The sequence below is a fragment of the Equus quagga genome, chromosome 9 (genome assembly GCF_021613505.1).
Source record: "Equus quagga isolate Etosha38 chromosome 9, UCLA_HA_Equagga_1.0, whole genome shotgun sequence".
NCBI classification, from domain to species: domain Eukaryota; kingdom Metazoa; phylum Chordata; class Mammalia; order Perissodactyla; family Equidae; genus Equus; species Equus quagga.
Window position 1 is genome coordinate 88,952,181 of NC_060275.1, and position 22,793 is coordinate 88,974,973.

Below are 22,793 nucleotides of genomic sequence, written 5' to 3' on the forward strand. Positions count from 1 at the left end.
TACTGATTCATGCTAGAACATGGATGAACCTTGAAAATATACTAACTGAAAAAAGCCAGACAGTAAAGGCCACATACTGTATGATTCCATTTATGTCCAGAATAGGCAAGCTCATAGAGATAGAGTGATTGCCAGGGTAGAGAATGCAGAGTAACTGCAAATGGGTATGAGGTTTCTTTGGGGCGTGATGAATACGTTCTGGAATTAGACAGCAGTGATGGTTGCATTCTGTGAACATACTAAATATTTTATAGGGCAAATCTTATGTGAATTATATTTTAATTAAAAAAAAGAATAAGCCAGAATCAGTGTCCTCAATGGTGAACCTGGAGGATGGGTGAGATTGTAACTTGAGTACTAGTAATGCTGGCTTGTGAATGAGGCTTTTGTTTTTCTCCATGAACACAGGTGAATACATATGTGTGTGTGTGTGTGTGTATTCATTTCTATATAAATCTAGGTGTTGTTTCATTGTCCATGTACATGGGAGAAAAACAAAAGCCTCTTTCACAAGTAAAATAGTCTCCAAAAGCATTGTTTCTTAGGCATTGGTTAGCACGGTGAAATAGAACATTTTAGAAATTTGAGTCAGATGCTCCTTCTCTGAACCATCCCTACCTCAGCTGAGAATCACTGTGCCATCAGGTCCATGAAGATGAGTTCTGTTTTTCTGACATTGTCCAAAATTATCTTTAAAAACTTGCAAATAGCAAATCATGACCTTGCTCCTGGGGATTATTGGTACTCGAAGTGTGTCCTAATACTGGCAGCGTCAGCATCACCTAGAGCTTTTTAGAAATGTATACACTCCCGAGACCTACTGAATCAGAAACTGTGTTTTCAAGGGCTCTCTAGATGACTCTGATGCATACTGAAGTTTGAGAAGCACTGATCTAGAGAACTTACAAGCAGGAAAGAGCACAAGTCTATGTGAATTTTTTGTAATAAATATTTGGGTTCTTTACATGTACCAAGTTAAGCACGAATACTGTCTCCCCCACCCCCCTTACAAACCAGTGATTTTGAGTACACCTCACACCCAGATCTTGGTTTCTAAATACCATTCTCCACTAAGGGGATCCAAGCCTTTGTACTATTCCTGCAACTTTTCTCTATATTTGACATTATTTCAAAATAAAAAATTTTAAATATTTTAATTTAAAAAGATACAGATGACCTGAAACAAACAAACAAAAATCACAGTTTATGGAACTCAGATTGAGTGTATTTATTTATTATAATCTCCAAAATAATTTCAGTTGGTACAACTGTTTCTTAAAACCATGTCACTATCAGGCTCAGAATTTAATTACAACCAAGCAATTCACAAAAACACTTTAAGCAACAAAACATGCTTAATATTTCTTTGAGAAAGGGCCTTCAAATATGTGTACAGCATTTCTGAGTGTTACACAAAACTGGTAGGTGACCCTTACATGCCCAAGTTCTGCGCCCTTAACAACTGCCCACAGTTACTCGTTGAACTCTTATGACATCTGTGACAGGCTGATTTAACCACTCCTTCCACATAAAGGGCGTTATGGTGCAATCTGTCTTCCTCTTAAATTTTAAACAATATTCTAGACCATTCCTTAGGAAAGTAAAACTATGCACACTTTCAGGGGGAAAACAAGCTGCTTAGACTTTTTATTTTTATATTATACACTTCAATTACGGGTTATTTACTAAAGACTCTTTAAAATTTATGTTACATTTTAAAAAGAACCAGTTAGTGGGGGCAAAAGTAGAAAATATTTACCAGCATGTTAGGGTCTCCTGAAATCACAGTTTTCTGGGTAAACACATAGAGCCATCACTAAAAATTTTTCACTATGTATTACACATACATTGGAAAGAACTTTAACACTTTGGACCATAATTTTCACATCTTAAATAGTCATTTTTCTTTACTCCTTTAACAGTACTAAACTTCCTTTAAAAAATTTATATCCATCTTATAGATATGAGTTTCACTGTGAATTTTCAACACCTTGGTCTGAATCTGTTTATGAAAAAAAAATCTAACATCTGCAACTTCAGCTGGTTATACTGGGAGAGAGGGCTTACCATAATTTTATTATACCTTGTATTAACAATAAACCTTCTCACAGAGAAGAACATACTTTAAATACTTTAAATCATATTTACAACAATAAAATTCACATTTCATGCTTTAGTGAGACACTTAAATCATCCATAAGATAGTCCTCATAGTTTATTGGAACGGAGCCCTCTGTACCTGGCCTTCTTTGGGGTGCCAGATAGAAAGCTCACGATGTTACGGAAATAGCAAAACTTCTGCCATCCTCCTGTCAAGTAGAAAAACTGAGGGTAGATCTTCTCAGCCATCAAGCTGTGACGGAAATCCTGTGTCATAACGAGGTGGCAACCGATGCGCTTCAGACCTCGGGACCCATGTGAATCACCTTGCTCGTTTGAAAAGTGCTCAAAAGCCAGGATATTCTTGAATGTGAGTCCTAGGACAGAAATAGCCCTTCTGAGCACAGCTAAACACTTCATTTATGTGTCTATTGCACAGGATTTTATAAGCTTTCAGAAATAGTGCTGTATTTCTTTGCTTAGCTCCTATATACATTTTTCTGATAAGTTCAGTGTTTCATTGGGAAATGTCACTTGCAGAGAGCTCCCCTTCGGGGTAGGCCCAACCCTGCTAGTCCCACCCACCTCGTCCACCAGTAAGACACTCTCTGAGTCCTGCCCCTGGGAGGAGTCCGAGGTCTCTGATATTCGTAAAGTCCTCAGTGAGGTGGTGTCTACTTGGGTCAAGCCCATGCCAGGCACACCTGGAAGCAAATTCCTGCCTCCAAGGCCATTTTCACTGAGGTCTGGCATGTAAAGGAGGGTCTGAGATGTGCTGCTGATCTCCTTCAGTTCCCGGGAAAGGAAGGAGCGAGAGTGGCCAGACATGGCAGAAGATGTCCTCCTGCTGTCTGAGCAGTGCGGTCCTGAGCGGTCTCTGCGGGACCCACCAATGCGACAGAAGAGGCATTTGATCTTCTCTATCGCCTTACTGAGCACTGTCTTCCGCAGGAGGATGTATATCCAGGGGTCCAGGATGGGATTCACAGCAGCAATTCGGATGGCCTGCAAATCTGGGTTTTTGCTGACGTCTTGCTCTGAACTTGGCTGATACAACTGGTTGATGAACACTCGCACCTGCATAAATGAGAGGCCTACATTTAGATTTTATCATCAATCAATCAGAAATTCATTTGCATGCAATGTCTAACTTAGCCACATTAGGTAACTGCCCTCTTTTCTGCTAAGAGGTGCCAAAAAGAGAGCAGCTTACACAATAAGCCTCAGAAAAACCACTGGTTGTACAATTACATGTATGTTTCCAGATAGTATAACTTTAAATATTTTTGTAACTATCTTATAAACATCTTCTCTAGATCAAAAATGGTATACAAAAATGCAATGTGTGTACAGGCAACATATGCACAAAGTTCCCTTGAGAAGCACTTTATTAACTTCATTTCTGTGAATGCTTTTAAGTTTTTGTAAGTAATTAATGAGGTCTGTTTTTTCCAATAGCCATTGATTTCCCTTATTCCAGCTGCCATTTAATATATTTAAGTGATAGGCATTTTGTAAGTCAACTAACCATCTAATCATCATAGACAAGCCCAGAGATTCCTTTATTTTAGAGTCTAGAAAGAATCTATTGGAAACTTTTCAACCAACATCTGACTCTCCTATCATCCAGAATGACCACAGAATAGTTTTTATTTTTCTGAGTCTGTTCCCCAGTTATTATCATCATCTAGCATTATCAACCCTTCCTTCAAAAATCTGCTCCAAGTCTTTTCTCCTTAACTGCATTTCTCATCTGGATGACTGCATCAGCCACGGATCTAGCTTTCCCATCTCCAATTCCTGTCCTCTCTAATTCCTCTTCCAAACTGCCCCCAGAAGATGATTTCTAAAATGCAGATCTGATTATTGCTACTCAGCTGCTAAACCTTCAGTGGCTCCCGGATGCTTGAAAACTAGAGTTTTGCTCAACAACTATGACTCAGTGAATGCATCCTGAGACTCGAGTCAGAATCAGTCCCTCCTCTGTGCTTGTAAGCATCTGAGCCAGGAAACAGCCAAGTGCCAAAAGGGCCGTCTGGATAGATCAGTAGGGATGACAACTCACTCTCGTGCTGTTTGAGCTATCTGAGTCCAGAGGCATGTCTGCCAGCCCCCCACAGGCCATGTATGGCTTACATGAAGGAAACACAAGGAGACCCTAACAAGCTGTTTGCGCTTTTGCAGTCTTGTTTTCAGCAGTTAAAAAAATTTTGCTCTTACTAGAACGACTTATTTATTCACATTTTCTCATTCAACAGTAAGCACTTATTGTGTGTTAGGCATTGTGATAGGGTGCATTAAATACCACAGACATCTTAAAGGCAGAGAGTAACCCACAGTGCAGAAGAAGGAAGGTAGACCGACTGTTCCTGCAGGGTCATTGGTAAAACGGGAGAGGTCCGTACATAATACAGGTATATGCAGTTAATCTAGACCTGGACGGGAGGGTGCCAGAAGACGCTTCCTGGACGAGAGGAAGCTTCACTGAGTTTTGATGGATGAGTGGCAGTTTGCTAAATTTAGAAAGAATGATACCACATTTCAAAGAGAGGCAATTCCATATGCAAAGTCTTGGAAGATAAAAATGATATACCAACTTCTGGGAACGTTAAAGGATTCAGTGAAGACAGCATGCATTTGTGTTAACGTAAGGAAGACAATCATCTTATTCCTTAGAAGAAAAAGCACTTCTTAAATGTACACTCTCAAATTTACTCTCAAAAAGTAGATCTTAAAAGTTCTTATCACATGAAAAAAAATGTTGGAACTATGTGTGGTGATGGATGTTAACTAGACTTATTGTGGTGATCAATTGGCAATATATGCAAATATGGAATCATTATGTTGTAACACCTGAAATTAATTTAACGTAATATGTCAATTATATCTCAATAAAACAAATATATATAAAATTTACTCTTAAAGTATTATTATTTTGTCAAGATTTTACTTCTAATTCTACTGAGACCTTTATATACAAATCTCACCTGTAATTCATATAAAAATATTGGTTTTAAGATAATGTCTTCAGCAATTATTTAATAATTGTCACTTGCCTTTAGTAATTATTTTAGATTAGGAAGAAGTAAGAGATGAGTCTCACAGCCAAGGAGGATGCATAAAAACCATAAAAAAGAGAAAGAACTCAGAAAAGCACACCTGGAGCCATTTAACTAGGGGCAAATATCCAACCATATCAAGACTTGAGACTATTGCTACCTTACCACACAGTAGAATAATTAAGATTCATGGTGTACGAATCACTAAGAAAGAACAGGGATATTTTAGTAAGATTTACAACAATTTGGATAAAAGAAGTTTAAAACTTTTAAGGAAATTTCATTAATCTGCAAGACAACTCATATGAAACTTACTCCTAGATGATGCTAGATCAATGAGGTGTAATAATATTTCTATTTCTTCCTTAACTGGGATTTAGACCTTAAATACCCGCAGGTCCATAATCCTTTATCAAGAAATTGTTGTTCATTTGCTCTTGCTTTGTGTTATTCATTTGTTTTGTTTTATTTTTGGTTGCAAAACCTGACCTAAACTCATTTTGACAGCAAAACCTGAACTGACTAGACCATGAGGCTATTTATAGTTTTATTTATTCCACTTAGCGTGAGTATTCCTGTGTTTTGCTCCAGAGGTGCTGTCCCACTTCTGATGGGGCTGTATTATATTATACAGTGTATTACTAAATTACTTTTCTAAAAGCCAAGAAATTCTGAATTCTACAACACATCTGCCCTAAATGTTTTGGATAAGGAATTATGGTTCTATAACTCTCATGGAACAAAATGATGAAACAGCTCTAAGATGAAACTATTACCCTGATCTCCGGAAGACAGCTACGTAAAAACTGAACTAGAACGAACGGCAGTATATGTGATGACTTCTCTTAAACTACTTGGAGAAACTCTGCTTGGATAAATGATGCTATCAAGACAAAGCATGACTGATTTTCTATCCTTAAAAAATCTAGTGCAGCAAAACACTTTGGTTTCTTCCTCCCATAATCTTTATTGAGTTTCTCAGCCGTGTCGGTGCTGAGAGATGAATCTCCCTTAGGTCTACGGACCTTTCTAGATAAAGTGTTACTGAGACCTGGAGGTTTTGAGGAACTTATCAAGGGCCCCCTACCCTGTTGGTGGCCGACTCTGGTCTGGGCTCCAGATCTACAGATGACTTCCATGTTGCTTTTTCTGTTCTACCAGGCTGAGTGGCTTTCTGTTTAACAGTTATTTCCCAGCAATGGAATTATTGGTAAAAAGAGTGAGGTCTATATTTTGCTCTTATCACATACAGATCTTCCTCAGCTTACAATGGGGTTACATCCAGAGAAATCCATTGTAAGTGGAAAACATCCTAAGTGGGAAACGCATTTAATACACCTAACCTACTCATCATCACAGGTTAGCCTAGCCTGCCTTAAATGTGCTCAAGACATTTCCATTAGCCTATGGTTGCAGAAAATCATCTAACACAAAGCCTGTTTTATGAAAAAGTGTTGAATATCTCATGCAATTTATTAAATATTGTCCTGAAAGTGAAAAACATAATGGTTGTATGGGTACAACCCTAGTGATCAAGTGGCTGACTGGGAGCCAGCACCACCAGAGTACTGTACGGCATATTGCTAGCCCGGGAAAAAATCAAACTTCAAAATTCAAAATATGGTTTCTATTGGAGGCCTATCACTCTCACACCATTGTAAAGTTGAAAAATCATAAGTTGGGGATCATCTGTATTCATTCCTAAGGGTAAAAGAAATGATGGATTAAATCTGTTACCATCAGGCCCTCCATGTCGTCTACAAAAATGCCTATGGCAGGGTTTATGCGGACTTGAGACTTCCAGCCTCTAGGTGGCAGTGTTGCTCCACTTGGGACTTCTTGGTCCCATGAGGCCTTCCTAAGAAGCTTTTCACCCAGCCATCTCTAAGACCCTCTTTCAGAACAGACTCTTGGTTAAGTCTCAAGTTTGTGTTTCTGATATTTTTGACATTTAAATGTTTTGTTGCTAGTTGCTTCTCCCACAGCCACCTCAAAGGAAACATGGTTCCTACTGAAAGGAGGACAATTTTTAACAGTTAAAATGGTTATAAAAGGAATGAAATTTATAGCTATTTAAAGGAATGTATTGGGAATTCCCACTTTATTTTAAATTTCTATGACCTTTTAGAAAAGTCTGAGTGTTGTAAAAAAAAGTAATAATGGGCTTCCATAATCAAAAGTGACAAGAGGCAAGGAAAGAATCGTCTCTGTGCCTCACTCCATCCCCAGCGGTAATTAAGTTTGACTACTGTAGAAAGGAATGAAAGCAAGCCCTAGTTTAGACATCCATGGGGGTTGCAATGAACACAAGCCACGGAGCCTCGTCACTTAGTTTCGGCAAAGGGGCGCTCACAGGGTGGCAAAAAGATGAATACAAAAAGCGAAATTCCAAATTCAGGTAAAAGCATTCTCAAAAGTCAGTCAAATTATTTGAAAAGAATCAAGACAGATGAGTTTTCTTTCGCAGCATGTTTTCAATGGATATTGACTTGAAATAGAGAAAAAAGGACAAAAATGAACAAAAGCTCCACGTACTTCGTAATGTTTGAAAAAATATAGCAATCTCTTCCTCATTTAAAGGCGACTAGGTTTGCTCTCCCCAAAGGGGGAAACCCCAGATGACGATGGGACTATCCACAGCAGTACTTCAGTGGCATGTGGGGAGAGGAAAGCACTTTTCTGGAATTCTTGTCCAACGGAGCCCCATACGTTAAACAAATAAACACGCTCAGGCAGTTTTCAGTGTTGGAAGAGTGTGCTGTTGATAAAACAGAACCTCCGAGTCGGGGGGAAAACACCCTAAAAGAATTACCTGAACACAAACAACACATACTCTGTTTTAATATTAAGTCAGTCCATTTTTTAGTAGCTGCAGATTTGTGCACGTAGTTTATCATTCATATTGGCAGACATTACAGTATTCTCAACTACTTGAGGATGACTACAGATTAGGGTTCAGGGGCACTGGAGCATAACTTGGAGAAAATATGATAAATCCAGAAGAAGATGTGATGACAGGAAAGCTGAATGTTGTGGAGGTAACTGCCCAAACTCTGGAATCAAACAAACCTCTGTTCATATCCTAGCTCTGCTCCTTATAATTTATGTACAAATGATGAAAGCGCTTAGGAAAATGCCTAACATTTAACATATTTCTTGGCTGTCGTTACTTTTTTGGTAAACCATATGTGAAAGCTTGACCACTGGAATATATCAATAATTTGAAAATCACAGCTTAGAGGTAGCTTTGGGGTACAGCTAATGACATGCTATCAAAACCATGTACTTGCTGTTTAAGAACAACCTGTTGGCAGGGAATGTCTAATTGAAAAAACATTGAAATTTTGATTAGGCCGATTTAGTTATTGACTGTCAAAGTAGAAATGCTTTCCACTAAATGACAAGGTTTGTGCGTGTGTGCTACTTGCTGTGTTCCAAGCACATAAAAGGAACGATCTGTGTGTGCTCAGTTATCTAACTCCCTTGTGAAGAGTCCAAAATTGACACAGCTGTTACTAGAAATTCTTACCACTTTTTTTTTTTAGTGACCAAAAAAAAAAAAATCCTTTAAGTAAAGAATAGTGGGAAGAGTTCTTACTGGGCGGTGGTGTAGGAGAGCTCAATTTCCCTTCCCTCTGGGTCACTAACTAGCCATTTACTATGGGCAAATTACTTTGTAGGCCAGTGTCTACATCAAAAATTTATTTTTACTTTTAAAGAATTTTTTTTTTTTTTAAATCTAACTTTCAGCATTTAATAGGAGACTACAAGAATCACTTCAGCTCTGGGGGAAAAAACATCTTGTTAGTAGATGTTTAATAACAGCAAGCCTTGACAGGTCAGCAAAGCACTGTGAAAAGAGCACCGGACTAGGACTGATCCATAGCCACCTGGTAAGATGCAAAAGGATAGAAATTCTTCATCTTCAGTTGAGAAAACTGAGGTGCAGAGAGAGTGAAAATATTGGTCAGCCCTACTTTCTCCCTAGAGCTTTTTTCAAGATTCATCTGAGATGCCGGCCGTGGAAATAAGTTACTTTTATGCTACGCTGCGATCTTCCAGGTAACACTACTAGCTCTCCAAATTTCATGTTGTGACTCAAAGATTGCTTTTAGGAATTGGTATTTTTTTAACTTAGCTGAATTTATTTGAAAAACAATCAAATCCTTCAGGTTCTCCTGTAATAGTACCCAAATTTATGGCATTACTCTTGTACCTATAGATGCGAGCTTTGCTCATCTGAAATCCCATCAGCTTTATGACTCCACTTCCACTTTGCCCACAGCAAACAAAAGTGTATCTATTTACGAAGTTTTCATCTGCCCTAACAAATCTTTGCTGATCAAATGCTGGGTAAGGCTTTACAGAGACAACCAGTTTGTGGTAAGCAACCAAATACACACTCACAGGAAGCTATTTTCCCAAAGACCTAAGTTTTACCCTCCAAGGCAGAGGATTAATCAAACTGGCCATTCTACACCTAACAGAGATGAATACTTGTTATTTCAGAGAAAGAAGAAGATAAAAGAAATAAGTAAGCAATAAATATGGTCTTGGCTTGCCTGTGCATGGAGCAAAATGCCTCTCCGAACACTACAGTATTAAGTGTTTAGTCCTGAGGCAAAAGATTTGATTATAATCATCATTTTAACATTAGTAACTGCAAAATTAGGCATTAGAAGTTGATCTAGCCACAGCATTTAACACGAGGAACTTATGAGGCCGACTTGCTTGCATATTTCTAAAGAATTCAATCCCCTTTGTTTATCTTAAGCATAGACTCTTTCATTTCTTCACCTTCTCTTGTATTTTAAAAAACCAGAGACTGGTTATAAATAGAATAGACAAAATGACAAGAACCACCGTCCCACTAAGTCTTGTCTTGTAAGGTTCCTTCTAGATTGCACTTACGCCTTCTCTGTTCATTGATTATGACTCACTTTAGAAAGTTTTGCAAGTTCAGCACAGTTCCTTATATCCACAATTAAGTTCTCAACCTTTCTCGAATTTCCATTTCAAGCTCTATTTATGAGACGGATATATTTTGGATGACAAATTACAATTTACTTTTCATACTAAACTCAGTATCAACCGCCCTCTAAGAGCCACTCTAGTTTTTTCTTCCCTGGTGTCCAAAAGACAAAAACTTGGCTGCTTTTCAGTGACTGCTTGTTTTCCTTTCATAGTGTGTCAAACTTTCTGAAATTGCAAGTAAACTGTCTTTGCTCTGGTGGTCTTTCCAAAGCTTTTTAAATGTTACGAACGGTTTGATTTTCCTCAAATAGGATTAACAACCAACTCAGTCTAATAAAGTTAACAGAGATGCTTCATTGGTTTCCTTGGAATTAAAGACAGCTCCAACTGCTTTAAATGTCAGAGAGTCTGGAAACTTTAAACTTAAATTACAATACGAATATGAGAAACATGAAAAAAACAAGAAAGTTGTAAAAGGAAGCCAGAGAAAACTATAGTTGTGGATAAGTTTCCCTTTTAATTCTTTCATAATCACTAACCTGTGGGTGGGTGGGTAGTACAATGACCCCATTGCTTATCATTAATTTACAATTAACCTGCTTCTGAAATTAGATTTTGGTAGCCAAAACTAAAGGCTACAAACTGAAGATACCACTACTTACATGATTCCTTACTACTTAAAAAGGTACGTGTTTCATCGTGTGTTAACTTCTTAGCTGAGCCAGCTTCAACCTTCAAGGTACAATTCCTTACTATCTACTACATGTTACTGACTTTATATAGAATGGACAGTATTTGTAAGTTAAAATGTAGTTAATTTGCAAACCACAAATATAGCTCCTATAATTTCTAGCCTCCAGCTTCTCCAATAATTTCAAAAGCTTTGTGATAAATGGCCTTGCACCTTACGGCTAGGTCTGCCACTTCGGCCCATTAGATGAATTAAGCTTTTATGCCTGTCTAGATGCTGGAAGAAAACAATTAATTCATCTGTGACTGTGCAGTCATCAACAGCTTCACAAGTTTACCTCCAACCAAAACACATTTAACAAGTATGTGCATGTGGCTAAACTTCCAGCTCCAATTCCTCAGTTCCTTATAGTGGATGTTCTGTAAATAACGACCACTCACTTTGTCATTTACTGTTCTGTAAAACATAAGGCAGAAGCCAGAGAAGGGAGCCCCAGCAGGAGCAAAGCTGTTTCTTCCAAAATCTCGCTTTATTCAGAATTGCCATTACAGACACTAAAATATATTTATGTGGCTCAAGTGTGACTTAACTCTGTATATTGGGTCCTGGAATGGTTTAAAGGGCGGTCTGGCCAATTATATTTACTTTTGTTTATACAAATTGGCAAGAAGCTACTGTATGCTGGCTCTCAGCCACCTCTAAGTTCCTTCCATTTACAGTCACTTTTATCAGAGATAGGATATTTTTATCTTAAAGATCCCTGGACAGCATTAATAAGGGAAAAGAAGGAATAACAGTGTGTTACATTTCTTTTCTCTTGTTCTCAATCAGCGTAAGAAAGAGAAGTCCTCTCTGAGTTGGTAGTTTTAGAATTTCCAGGAATGCAGTGTTTTGAGAGATGGAAAAACTCAGGACTAGTGGCTTTTAAGAGAAACTCTGGATAAAGTATTGTGTTCATCTGCCCATCAGTTTCTGGTGCATTCCGTTTTCATGACAGGCAAAGTAGAGGACAACGAGGTAGGTTTTCAACCTTTCTGCTTTTAATATTTAAAAAGTTAATCCGAGGAGAATTTTAAAGCTAGTGTTGTCCTAAAAATGAAGCATCGCCACACTCAAACACACAAGATACAAAGGTCAAAATTAGAAGTGTTCTGGGAGGGAGGCACAATGTGCTACCACACGAGCAAGGTCTGGCGTCAGGTGGGTCTGAGGTTCATCACACGCCGTGGGGCTTGGGCCTGGCAATAAATATGACGACCATCTCTAGAGCTCCGTTCCTCTAGAGTGGCACTGTACCTTTCACAGTGGTTGAGAATTCAAAGTCAATGCCCCATGTACAGCAGCCTGCCCTTAACAGGCCCCCTGAGAACCTTGCTTGCCTGGCACCTAGAGAGAATGAAGGAGCCCGAGTCTGGGCCATGTCCTGTGCAGGAATTGTGACCCGAGTGTGCACTGAGACGTGGTCCCAGGGCCCAGCATGGTAAAGAGCACGGACTTTTGACAGTTGTATTTCTGCTAGATTATTTTAAGCAAGTTACTCCCTGTGTAAAGTGAGGGAGTTAGATTAGACCAAAAAGCATCCAGTATCTCGTCTAGCTCTAAAATTCTACATCATCTACCAAAAAACCCTGCATAAACCAAAACACCAAACCCCTACTGCTCTAAGGAATGGTGTACACAAAGAGATCACCAGCCCTGACGTTTCGGATTCTGCGGTTCACAGTGTGCAGGACTGGGCTAAGTCACACTACAGCAGTTTCCCCGCCGCCTCTGACAGAGGGTGGCGGGTGTTCCCGGAAGGCTCAGGGCCAATGTCAGGCAGCAAGGGGTAGGGGCCGTCCCGGGGGAGAAAGGCAACCGGCTTTCGGGGAAAGAAACTCGGGGATGTAGGGTAAAAGCACCTGCAAAATCTCTGGGGAGACGGCCTAGGAGGAGGCTGGGTCTGCTCTGAGAAGCCGAGCTGGGGGTCCCAGCCCTGGCCTGGAGGGCACGGGTTCCCTGCCAAGGAAAGAGCGGGAAAGGAGGGAGCGGGAGACGGAGGAGGGAGAGGGATGCAGGAGAAGGGCCGCGGGGGGTCCCAATCCGGCCACTCACCACGAGCGGGATGGAGCAGATGAGCACCACCAGGGAGGTGGCGATGAGTAAGATGACCATCTGGATCTCGGCGCCCGCGATGCGGCGGAAGCTCCGGCGGCGGCGAAAGTCGCTGAGGCGCGGCAGGGCGGGGGAGGCGGCGGCCGGGGGACCCCGGCAGGTAGCCGAGGCCACTGCGGCGGCGACCGCGTGGTGCTGTTCGGTGCCCAGCGAGGTGCGGCGCATGAACTGGCGGTGCATGCGGAGCAGCGCGCCGCACACGAGCACGTTACAGAGCACGGTGGCGAGAATGAGGAAGGAGCTGAAGCCCGCGTACATGTAGGAGAAGGCGGCGTCCGCCGTCACGTTGGTGGTCCAGTCAATGAAGCACCAGGTGTTCGGGTACTGCAGCCGCGAGCTGCCGAGGCCCATGTTGGGCAGCGCGCAGAAGAGCACATTGGACACGTAGACGGCAAAGAGCGTCAGGCCCGCCAGCCGCTTGTCCACATAGTGGCTGTAGAAGTAGGCGTGGTTGATGGCCAGGTAGCGCTCGATACTCATGGCACAGATGATGCTGAGGCCGGAAAGGCCGAAGAAGAGCAGGATGAAGGTGCTGTACTCGCACAGCGCTTCGCCCCCGGGCCACTCGCCCTTCATGTACGTGGCGATGGTCACCGGGCTCACCAGCAACGTGCCCAGAAGGTCGGTGACCGCCAGCCCGCATACCAACGTGTAGAAGGTCGTCTCCTTCTGCTCCTTGCGTGACTTGCACAGTACCACGATGGCCACCAGGTTGCCCACCACCCCGAAGATGAACATCACCGCCGGGATGGTCACCGGACTCTTGGGCAGGTTGGAGCTGGCGATCGAGGAGGCGGTCGCATTAGCCCCCGGGGTGGACATGATGGTGGCCGGCGGGACGCAGCCTTGGAGTGCGAGGCTGGGTCTGGGGATGGTAGGAGAGAGACAAAGGCGCGGTGAGCGAAAATGACCACTTGCAAGGTGTCAGACCCGCGTCCAAGAAACAATACGCTGATGAGACAAGGGGAGCAACTCCATCCTACAGTGTGGATTGTATCCACTTACCAAATGCGGCTACCGAAATGTCTAGGCTCCGGATACGTCCTGCCAGCAGCATCACTCTACTGACATTAATATTTATAAGTTGATAGTGCCATTCTCTCCTCCTCTCCCCAGCCCAACTCCCTCCACTGCCAAGAAGAACAAGACTTATCTCGAGGGAAAAGTGGCTCGCTCTTATTCCCGACAGATTCTGAGTCAATAAAATTCTCATTAAAAACAAGTTATGGAAGACAATTTGGAGGAGGCGCTCTCCTCCCTGGCTCCTCTCCCGGAGCGCCCGCCCACCGCTCTCTGTTCAGTGCCCCCAACCCCATCTCACCTGTGGTGGCTGCGGCAGGGGCAGCCCCGCGAGCCCCCAGGGTCAAGCCTCAGAGGTCCTGGACACGCCTCCAGACAGCCCGCAGTCTCGCCCCGCTCAGTGTGGAACTTGCCAAGCGTTTGCCTTCTCAGAGCTGGGTCTCGGTGGCTGCCAATTTTCCGGAACTAGGTCACAGTGGCAAGCTTTCAAAAACTTGGAGAACCAGAAGGGCAGCGGAAGGGTTAGTGAAGCCTGATCTTGAATTTCTTTCTGTTTCTTCGTTCCTTCACAGACGAGTCCAAGCTTTGAGGAGCCCGAAGGTCCCTTCGCGGGCGGATAGCGCTCAGATGTGCGGCCGCGCGCGCAGGTGGCACTGAGCCTCAGTCCCTGGCTCGGAGTACCTTCCTCCCTAGCCTTGGGCAGCACGGGCAGCTACCGGGGCTGGTGGCTGCCGCTGAAGTCGCTTCTGGCGCCCTGGGGGCGGCTTGAGGTCCACTCGGCCTGAGGCTCTGACCTGGGGCTGTTCATCTTCTTCCTCTCGGGCTGCGGGGTTTCGAGCTCCGCTCTCGCCCTTGCAGCCTCTGTACAAACTTTTCTCCTGCTTCAAGTTTCCCTGGCGGAGGCGGGGACACACAGTGCGCGGCCCGGGCGCCCATTGGCCGGCCGGGCAGGGGGCGGGGCGCGCCCTCCCTCCGCGGCGCGGCGGGGAAGGCGGTGGCCGGGGGCGGGGCTCCGGACCCAGAGGGTCCCACTGCGCCCCGGCGGGTGGCTCCCCGCGGCTTTCCCGCCCTCGGAGGGGAAGGTCGCCGAGACGTGCCTCCCATGCCTCGGGCTGATGGTGCTGACAGGTCGCCGTTGGCGGGGACCACGGGAAGCCCCGGTGCTCTCCCGGGCACCCTCTTAGCCACTCTGAACTCGGCGTCCAGGGGCCCAGCTCTGAAACCAGCATCTCTTCTTCCTCACTGCCTCCCGCTCCGAGTGGGCTGTTTCGTGCACCTTTTACACGCAGGTCGTAACATCTGGGTGCTGGGAAGGGAAGTCAACTGCTTTAGGACTCTACCTTGGAGCGGCTGAGGTGTACGTGTGTGCGCGCGTGGCCCCCGGAGGAGGAGTAGGCTCTGTGCGCGCGTGCGCGTGTCCCCTGTTCAGAAGTGGGGTGCGCGCAACGGGCTTGGTGGGTGGATGGGAGGGTGGGTACTAGACTTGGGCGGGGAAACAACGGAGAATCCATCCTCTCACCGGGAAAGGAGTTGGTTGGCGGTGCTGAGTTGTGGGCTGGGCTGGGCAGGGCAGCCCCGGGCAGGGCAGCCCCAGGCAAAAAAAGGGAGACGGGACCGCAGCTTCTCACGGCGCAGCTGGCCGAGTCCTGCGGCTGTGAAGGGAAGTGGCCCGCCGGCACCCCATGGGAGAGGCTGGGAGGGCTGGCTGTCTAACCGCGGAGACCTTTCTCCTCCCCCGGAGAACTCCTCCGTCCTGTAAGAACGGTTAGAATGAGCTTCATGCCTTGGCCCTTTTATATTCATGTTAGACACCTTCCCCACGAATCCTTTGAACGGATGATGGAGAGCGAGACGGGGATTCGAAACTCATTCGAAACTGGAGTAAAAGAATTCTCCAGTCATTACCTCCATAGTTGACTCTTCGAAAAGCCTATTTGCTCTACTCGTTTTTGTTTGATTTGCAGTTTGTTTGACTTTTGTGGGAACAATTTTTCTGTATACTCATTATTCACTTATTCCTACTCTATTTCTTAAAATCTGAACTGAAAACTGAGAAAAAAAAGCTTGTAAAACATCATGGTATAATTATAACCGCGTCACCATTTTCTTTTTAAACCATAAAGTAAGATTGCATGAGCTTTCACACAATTTGAGTTCCTAGGAAAACCTCTTTCCGTGTGCCGTATACATGCATTTTAACGTGTTTTATCTCCTCACAAGGCGAGTAAACAACTCTATTCTTTTATATGATAAACAGGCACTCGTTCCTTAAATGTTATTTCATGAATGAACAAACCTCCTAAGAATTTATCTGGTTCTCCAGTTATTCTCAAATGGCACAGTATCAAATGAGTAATAGAAACAGAGGGCATTCCAGATTTCAACTAATTACAGGACATAAAATAACTAGAATCACATTACTTGGGTAAGGCACCATATGGATATATAAATATAGCATCATTCTCCTGTTTATTCTATTTGCTCATGAATAGCAAGGATTCAGAAAAACACACATTTGTTAGCCAATATAAAAAGAATTCATGGTGATTGGTGAGTGTCTCAGAGTCTTCTCTTAATCATCGCTATAAACACTTCTGTTGCCTGTGCTTCCTTTGAGTAGTAACCTCCAGAATTGTCATCATTGAAAACAAATCGGCTCTAGAAAGAGGAAACTGCACATTCTGCCCCAGTTCCTCCCTAACCACATTGCATCACTGTCACCCTGTCAGGTGGTTGTCAGTAAATATATGAAGGGGAGATGGGAAGTTCCACTTATACTCACTTTCAGCTAAGAAAAATATTTTTTCCAGTTTTCTTTCTATTTGAAGTTCCTAAAATGAAAAACAGTTAAGATTGGTACTTGTTAATTTTTCAGGGTAAAGAGTATGTTAAATGTAAAAATTCAGGCACACTGCTGAGATAATGACTAAGTATTATCGGTTTTTAGAATGTAATCTGGGCTATCAATATTGAGTTGTTTTTCTTCCTAGTCCTTAAAATTTCTTTCCACAGTAGCTTTAGGAAGATGAAAATAAGTAACCAGGACACAAGATGAAAAAAATGCAATGAGGTTTACCTGTACCCTTTTTTGGTGCATGATTCTTAAAGCTTAAATTTTGCCTTCTGGAGTAGAAGTTGAAGATTAGGGAAACAAATAATTATTTTCTTAATTTGAAAAACTGGGACTGTGCAGCTCAATTTCACTCACACTCTGCCAGGAATCTACGTAGCAAAAGGAAATGGAGAATTGCCTTGATTATGTGGATGATTCTTGTCACTGTATATTTCAATGAAGACGTTTTTATTCTAAACATTGTTTTCTATCCTTGCTTGCAATTTCTGCCTCAACTTCTACTTCTCTACACTGGAAGACTGATTCAATTCTTTAGAACTGTTGTTAAATCCTGTCTGAAGGTTGGAACTAGTCCAAGAACAGCCTGACTGATCAGTTTGCTTGCTCTGTCCTAGCTAATTATTTGACTGCTCTTTTGAGTCAACACCATAAGATGGGAACCCCTTTAAAAGCAAAGGCTACATGAGGGCTGCTAATCACATTCCCTTTGACTAGGTTGAATCTTCCTTGGGTCAGAGGAATGGGTAAGACAGGGGGATAGTTCCGGGGAGGAAGGCAGCAGGATGAATCAGATCTGGCCTGGACCCCTTACTAAGGCAAAGCTGGCCTGATGGTAGAGCATTCCTAAAGCACTAATATTCGTGTAACGAAGCCTGTGCAAATTGTGTTTGTTCTTTGTCTTTCACGACAGGCCACGTGGATACTCAAAACAGAGTGAAAAAGACATCTATCTGGTGCAAATAACACAGTGCCCTGGGACACGTTTGCACAGTTGGTTCAGGGGATTACAAGCATTAACCTGACCTTGGGTGTGAAAAGAGGTCCGTGATTGTGGTTGTGGCTGTAATGACTGCCCTCCCTTTTTAGTGGTGCATTTCTAATGTGTGGTCTCCTAATTACTTTCATTTTCTCAGCGTGAATTTTGTGCTGAGTCTAGTGCCTGGAGTTGTTAACATGTCAGTGCCAGGATTAACTCCCCTGCATCTTCTTGTGGTGATAAATTACTGCTGTGGAAGCTGGCTGCCACCAAGGGATTGCTTCCGGCTGCTTCCTTCTCTGACAACTACACTCCTCAAAGTGATGGCTTTCTACCCCTTTACTTTTCACTTATTTTTTTCTCCAAGTAAATGTTTCCATTGCACTCCCATTGTGGATGGGCCAATGGGGAGAGAAAGGGGATTATTTACTTCTCGTTGCCCATTTTTGAAGACACAGGTGGAGAGTCTCTTCTACAGGAAGATGGACATTGTGATTACATTTCAGTCTATTCTCACACCGCCCAAATTGCTGTGTTTTTTAGCACTTTAGAAAATACACAGAGACTCACTAGTTTGGTCATCAATACCAGTATCGTCTGTAGCTTGTTTATCACTTTCCATGGCACTTTGACATTGGCATTCACACGCGGTCTTATTAGCAACTCCTTGAGGATGTTAGGTAGATGTGATGGAGACTGCCATGTTTCACCAAATCCTGTTTCCATTTCATCTTGAACACATAGCTGGATGTTACTTCCCAGACTTTTTGTAGTTAGGTGAGGCCTGTTTGACTGAATTCCAGCCAAGGGGATACAGGTAGAAGTGATGTATGTCACTTCCAGGCCTCGTCCCTAATAGACCCTGATCCTCCATGCTATCTTCCCTCTTCTGCCAACAAGATAAAAGGCCCTGATTTATGGCAGAGCCATTAGATAGAAGGTAACTGGGTCCTTGAATGCCTGCATGGAGTGGGACCTCATTCCAATCCCAGTGACCCTCATTGGACAATGAACTGAAAGAGAAATAATCCGCTGAGGTTGGAGGGGCTGCTTGTTTCAGCAGTTAGCCTGTGCTGACTAATAAGTATGATGGGAATCATCTGTCTTCAGTAACGAGAATGTGGGCGCAGAAAAGCTATGTGACTTGCTCAGAGACACAAGAATTAGTAAGACCAGCTGAAATGTACGCAATGATTAGTCTGTGAGACACTGTGTTGAATGCTTTATGCATTTGTCATCTAATCCTCACAACAGATCTATGGGGAAGGTACTACATAGTAATATGCCCATTTTACAGATGAGCAAACTGAAGTTTGGTTAAGGAATGTGGAGGACACTGTCATTTTTTAAAAGACTACACAGCATCTGGGGATGGTGGTGCCAAGTGTCTTATAGTGTAGCGGCTGCTGGTTGAGACATCCTAACCACCTCAATTAGGTGTGGCGTTGGCTGAGTTGGCTGCTGCCAGCCTTCCTACTGACTGTTTGTGCAATTGGTTGTCTTTCCAGTGAATTATTTTCTTGCTTAAATTGGCCATACTCAGTTTCTGTTGCTTTCAAATAATAACCCCACCCGGTACCGAGAGGTTGAGTAAGTTACAGATCACGGTACTGGTAAATGGCAGAGCAAAAATTTTAATCTAGGTCTTCCTGATTCCCCCACCTGCACCCCTGACCCTTATATTTCTTAGTCCAAACTGGAACTCCAACCATATGACTCTCAGTCCTCTTCTTTTCTCCCTCGATATCATTCGCTTTGAGATAAAGAAAATCTGAGTTTAATATTATGCCTTGAAAGAAGCTGTTCCCTGACTGGGATGCTTAGTGAACCCCTGCAACGGAAGTCCAAAGCTTTTAATCGGGGAGCAGAGGGATGAAGCAGGATTGCCCCCTGGGAATAATATCAACTTCATCGTCTGTTGAAATTCAAGCCAAACATTAGTCTCAGGCCTGGCCTGCCCCCTGCCTTCCAGAATAATGGGTATTGATCTCAAAGGAAACTAAAGTTATAAGTTAAAACTCAGCTGTAGTTTAAGAAGATTTGAAGGTATGGAAGTCTGAGGCAGGCCAGCTCCTTCAAAGTAAATGAATTGGATGGGCTGTTTGTTTTATACGAAAACTTATTTTTAAAAAACTAGCTACAGCACTTGATCTAACAAAAAATGAGGTTTGATTGTTCCTATAAACAATTTTTAAATGTGACTTTCTGAAGCCAAATTATTTTGAATATATATCTTCCTATAAAATAAGAGATTACATATGAAAAAAGCCGTAAAATTTGCCTGAAGCCTTTCTGCGGTAAGATTCATTCATTTAATCCAACAGAAGAAAAGCAAGTACATGTTGAAGATATCAAATGTGAGGGCTGAGAATCCAAGATGGATTCTTTTTTCTTCTCAATCCTGAATTAGTGTAAAAGTGTCAATTGTTAAGAAGTGAAAAAATCGTGAAATTTGAGTAGCTGAGAGAACAGCGTGCGCTTCTCAGAATCGTCTTGCTGTGAATGGTTTGTTTTCATCTCAGATCGTATTCCACCAGAGGTGCAGGGACTTAAGAAGAGATGCTGGCACCGTCTACATTGTGTTTTCGCGGAGACAATGTTCATTCTTACAGAGAAGTACCTTGTCTGGAATGCGTTTCTCTCTAAATTGTGTGTGTTCAATTTAAACTTTGATAGCAGTCTATTCTTACCTGAGTATTCCATCTATAGATTAAAACCCTTTTTTTGGTGATTATTATTATTATTATTTTTTTATTGAGGTCACATTGGTTTATAACATTATATCAATTTCAGGTGTATGTCATTATATTTCAACTTCTGTGTAGACTGCATCGTATTCATCACTGAAAGTCTAGTTTCCATCTGTCACCATACACACGTGCCCCTTTACCCCTTTCGCTTCCCTCCCCTGCCCCTTCCCCTCTGATAACCACCAATCTGTTCTCTGTATCTGTGTGTAAAACACTTTTTATAGCCAAAGAAACCATAAAGAGAAAAAGTATTACTATTGAGTTTTGTTTTCCTTTTTCTGGCCTGTATCTATTTTTTTTTTCAAAGATTTTATTTTTTCCTTTTTCTCCCCAAAGCCCCCCTGTACATAGTTGTATATTCTTCATTGTGGGTCCTTCTAGTTGTGGCATGTGGGACGCTGCCTCAGCGTGGTTTGATGAGCAGTACCATGTGTCCGCGTCCAGGATTCAAACCAACGAAACACTGGGCCGCCTGCAGCAGAGCGCGCGAACTTAAACACTCGGCCACAGGGCCAGCCCCTGGCCTGTATCTATTTTTAATTTTATTTCCCAAATTGAACATTTAAAAGAAAATACCCCCAAAAGAATGGAAGTAAAGTATATTTTCCTCTTGGGGAGGAGGATATGCTCTGGATGAGGTTTTACCTGGACTCACGTAATTTGGGAGATCCCGTTTTCAGACTCCTTTAGGTTCTTATATGCTCTGCAGTCACCTGAATGTCAAGGTGTGGGGCTAGAAGTGCCCATTTTATGAAGCATCCAGAAGTCCTAGATTGTCAAAGATAGTCCAAAGGTCTCTCTTTTTGGTCCAGATGGCAGACCATTCAGCTTTTAATCCCAAATCACATCTTTTAGCTCTTGCTAAAGGCTGGTCTTAAGAAAAATTGAAAATCTATATATACTTTTAAAAATTCAGTAATTTCTATTTTTAGGAGATTTTCCCTTGCTAATTTTTAAAGATTAGTTTACTCTCTTAGGACTTTGACAAAATGTGTGGTTTTCTTTTTTCTTTTTTCTTGAGGAAGACTGTCTCTGAGCTAACATCTGTACCAGCCTTCCTCTATTTTGTCTGTGGGATGACACCACAGCATGGCTTGAGAGTGGCGTGCAGGTCCACACCTAGGAGTGGAACAGGCGAACCTGGGGCCAGTGAAGTGGAGCACACGAACTTAACCACTAAGCCACTGGGTGGCCCCCAAAATGTGTTTTTGTATTTGACTTTTTTTCTGAGATGAGATCTGTGCAAAGGGGTTAGAGGATCGAGTCTGCTGTTTGAGGGATTTGCACAGACACGTTCACTTTTAGAGAAAGTTGCTGAGATCTTGGTAGTGTCTAAAAGCTATATTTATCAGAAAGTGTTCAATTCTGTCCAGCTAATCCCTTGATTGCTGTGTGGAGGGTCCTGGGGCCCTTGTATATTTTTAGGAGCTTGAGGGAACCTTTTCCCTCAAAGAGCCAGTACCTACCCCGTGATGCCTGAGCTGATGTGTTAATTGTAGTGGCATTTTAAGCTTAGGGAAAATGCTAACCTCTCATTTCCCCCTTTTATAATAATGATAAAAGCTTTCCTGTGATTCAAATTAAGAGTCACTATTGGGAGCTTCCCTTTTGTGCAACCCCTCCCAGCTCTGCAACAATGCCCCACCCCCTCGAATAACAGTCACCTACTGAGCTCTGAGTCAACAAACCCAGGAATCCAGATGACCAGGATTCTAGACAGCTGTCCAAAAATGACTGACAGAGCAAAGCCAACTAGAGCGCCTTCTTTCCTTTCTTCTTCTCTCTCCCCATCTCTCTCCATTCTTTGCATTTCTCACTCTTTGTCAACAACCTCAGTAACTAACATTTATTAAACACTTATCACATGCCAGGAAAGGTGCTTTTAGTGAATCATTTTCCCTGTGTTACATATGAGGACACTAGGACAGAGAGAAGTTAAGTCATTTTTCCAAGATCACAGAGCTCATAAGTGCTGTGGCAGAGAGTGCGTGTTACTGACCACTGAATTATATACCATCTACTTCCCCTTCCCCAGCACAAGTCAGGGGCCCACTCCCAAACACCTCACCTATCCATTAAAAAACAAAATAACAACACCACTGCATTTCAATAAAGGATAAAGGTAAAACGTTTCTGAATAATAATGATATATTCAGTCTAGCCACCCACTACCCATCCCTCTGCCTTCAAGAGGCAGGTTCCAAAAGCAAGGAGC

General features: G+C 42.7%; 1 protein-coding gene across 1 annotated transcript; it reads right to left on the minus strand.

Annotated features, from left to right (window-relative positions):
* Window positions 1–1,213: 1,213 nt before the first annotated feature.
* Window positions 1,214–14,842, minus strand: PTGER4 (prostaglandin E receptor 4). Its single transcript, XM_046671625.1, has 3 exons — window positions 14,300–14,842; window positions 12,919–13,843; window positions 1,214–3,177 (listed from the first exon to the last, which is right to left on the minus strand). Exons 2-3 carry the CDS (start codon window positions 13,798–13,800, stop codon window positions 2,587–2,589), a joined length of 1,473 nt encoding a protein of 490 aa, XP_046527581.1. The 5' UTR covers window positions 13,801–13,843; window positions 14,300–14,842; the 3' UTR covers window positions 1,214–2,586.
* Window positions 14,843–22,793: the final 7,951 nt, after the last annotated feature.

Excerpts from the sequence above, each read along its gene's own strand:
- PTGER4 (XM_046671625.1), bottom strand. The coding sequence starts at position 13,800 with ATGTCCACCCCGGGGGCTAATGCGACCGCCTCCTCGATCGCCAGCTCC. Across the intron at positions 3,178-12,918 it reads TCTGCTCCATCCCGCTCGTG|GTGCGAGTGTTCATCAACCA; the intron begins GTGAGTGGCCGG and ends TCATTTATGCAG.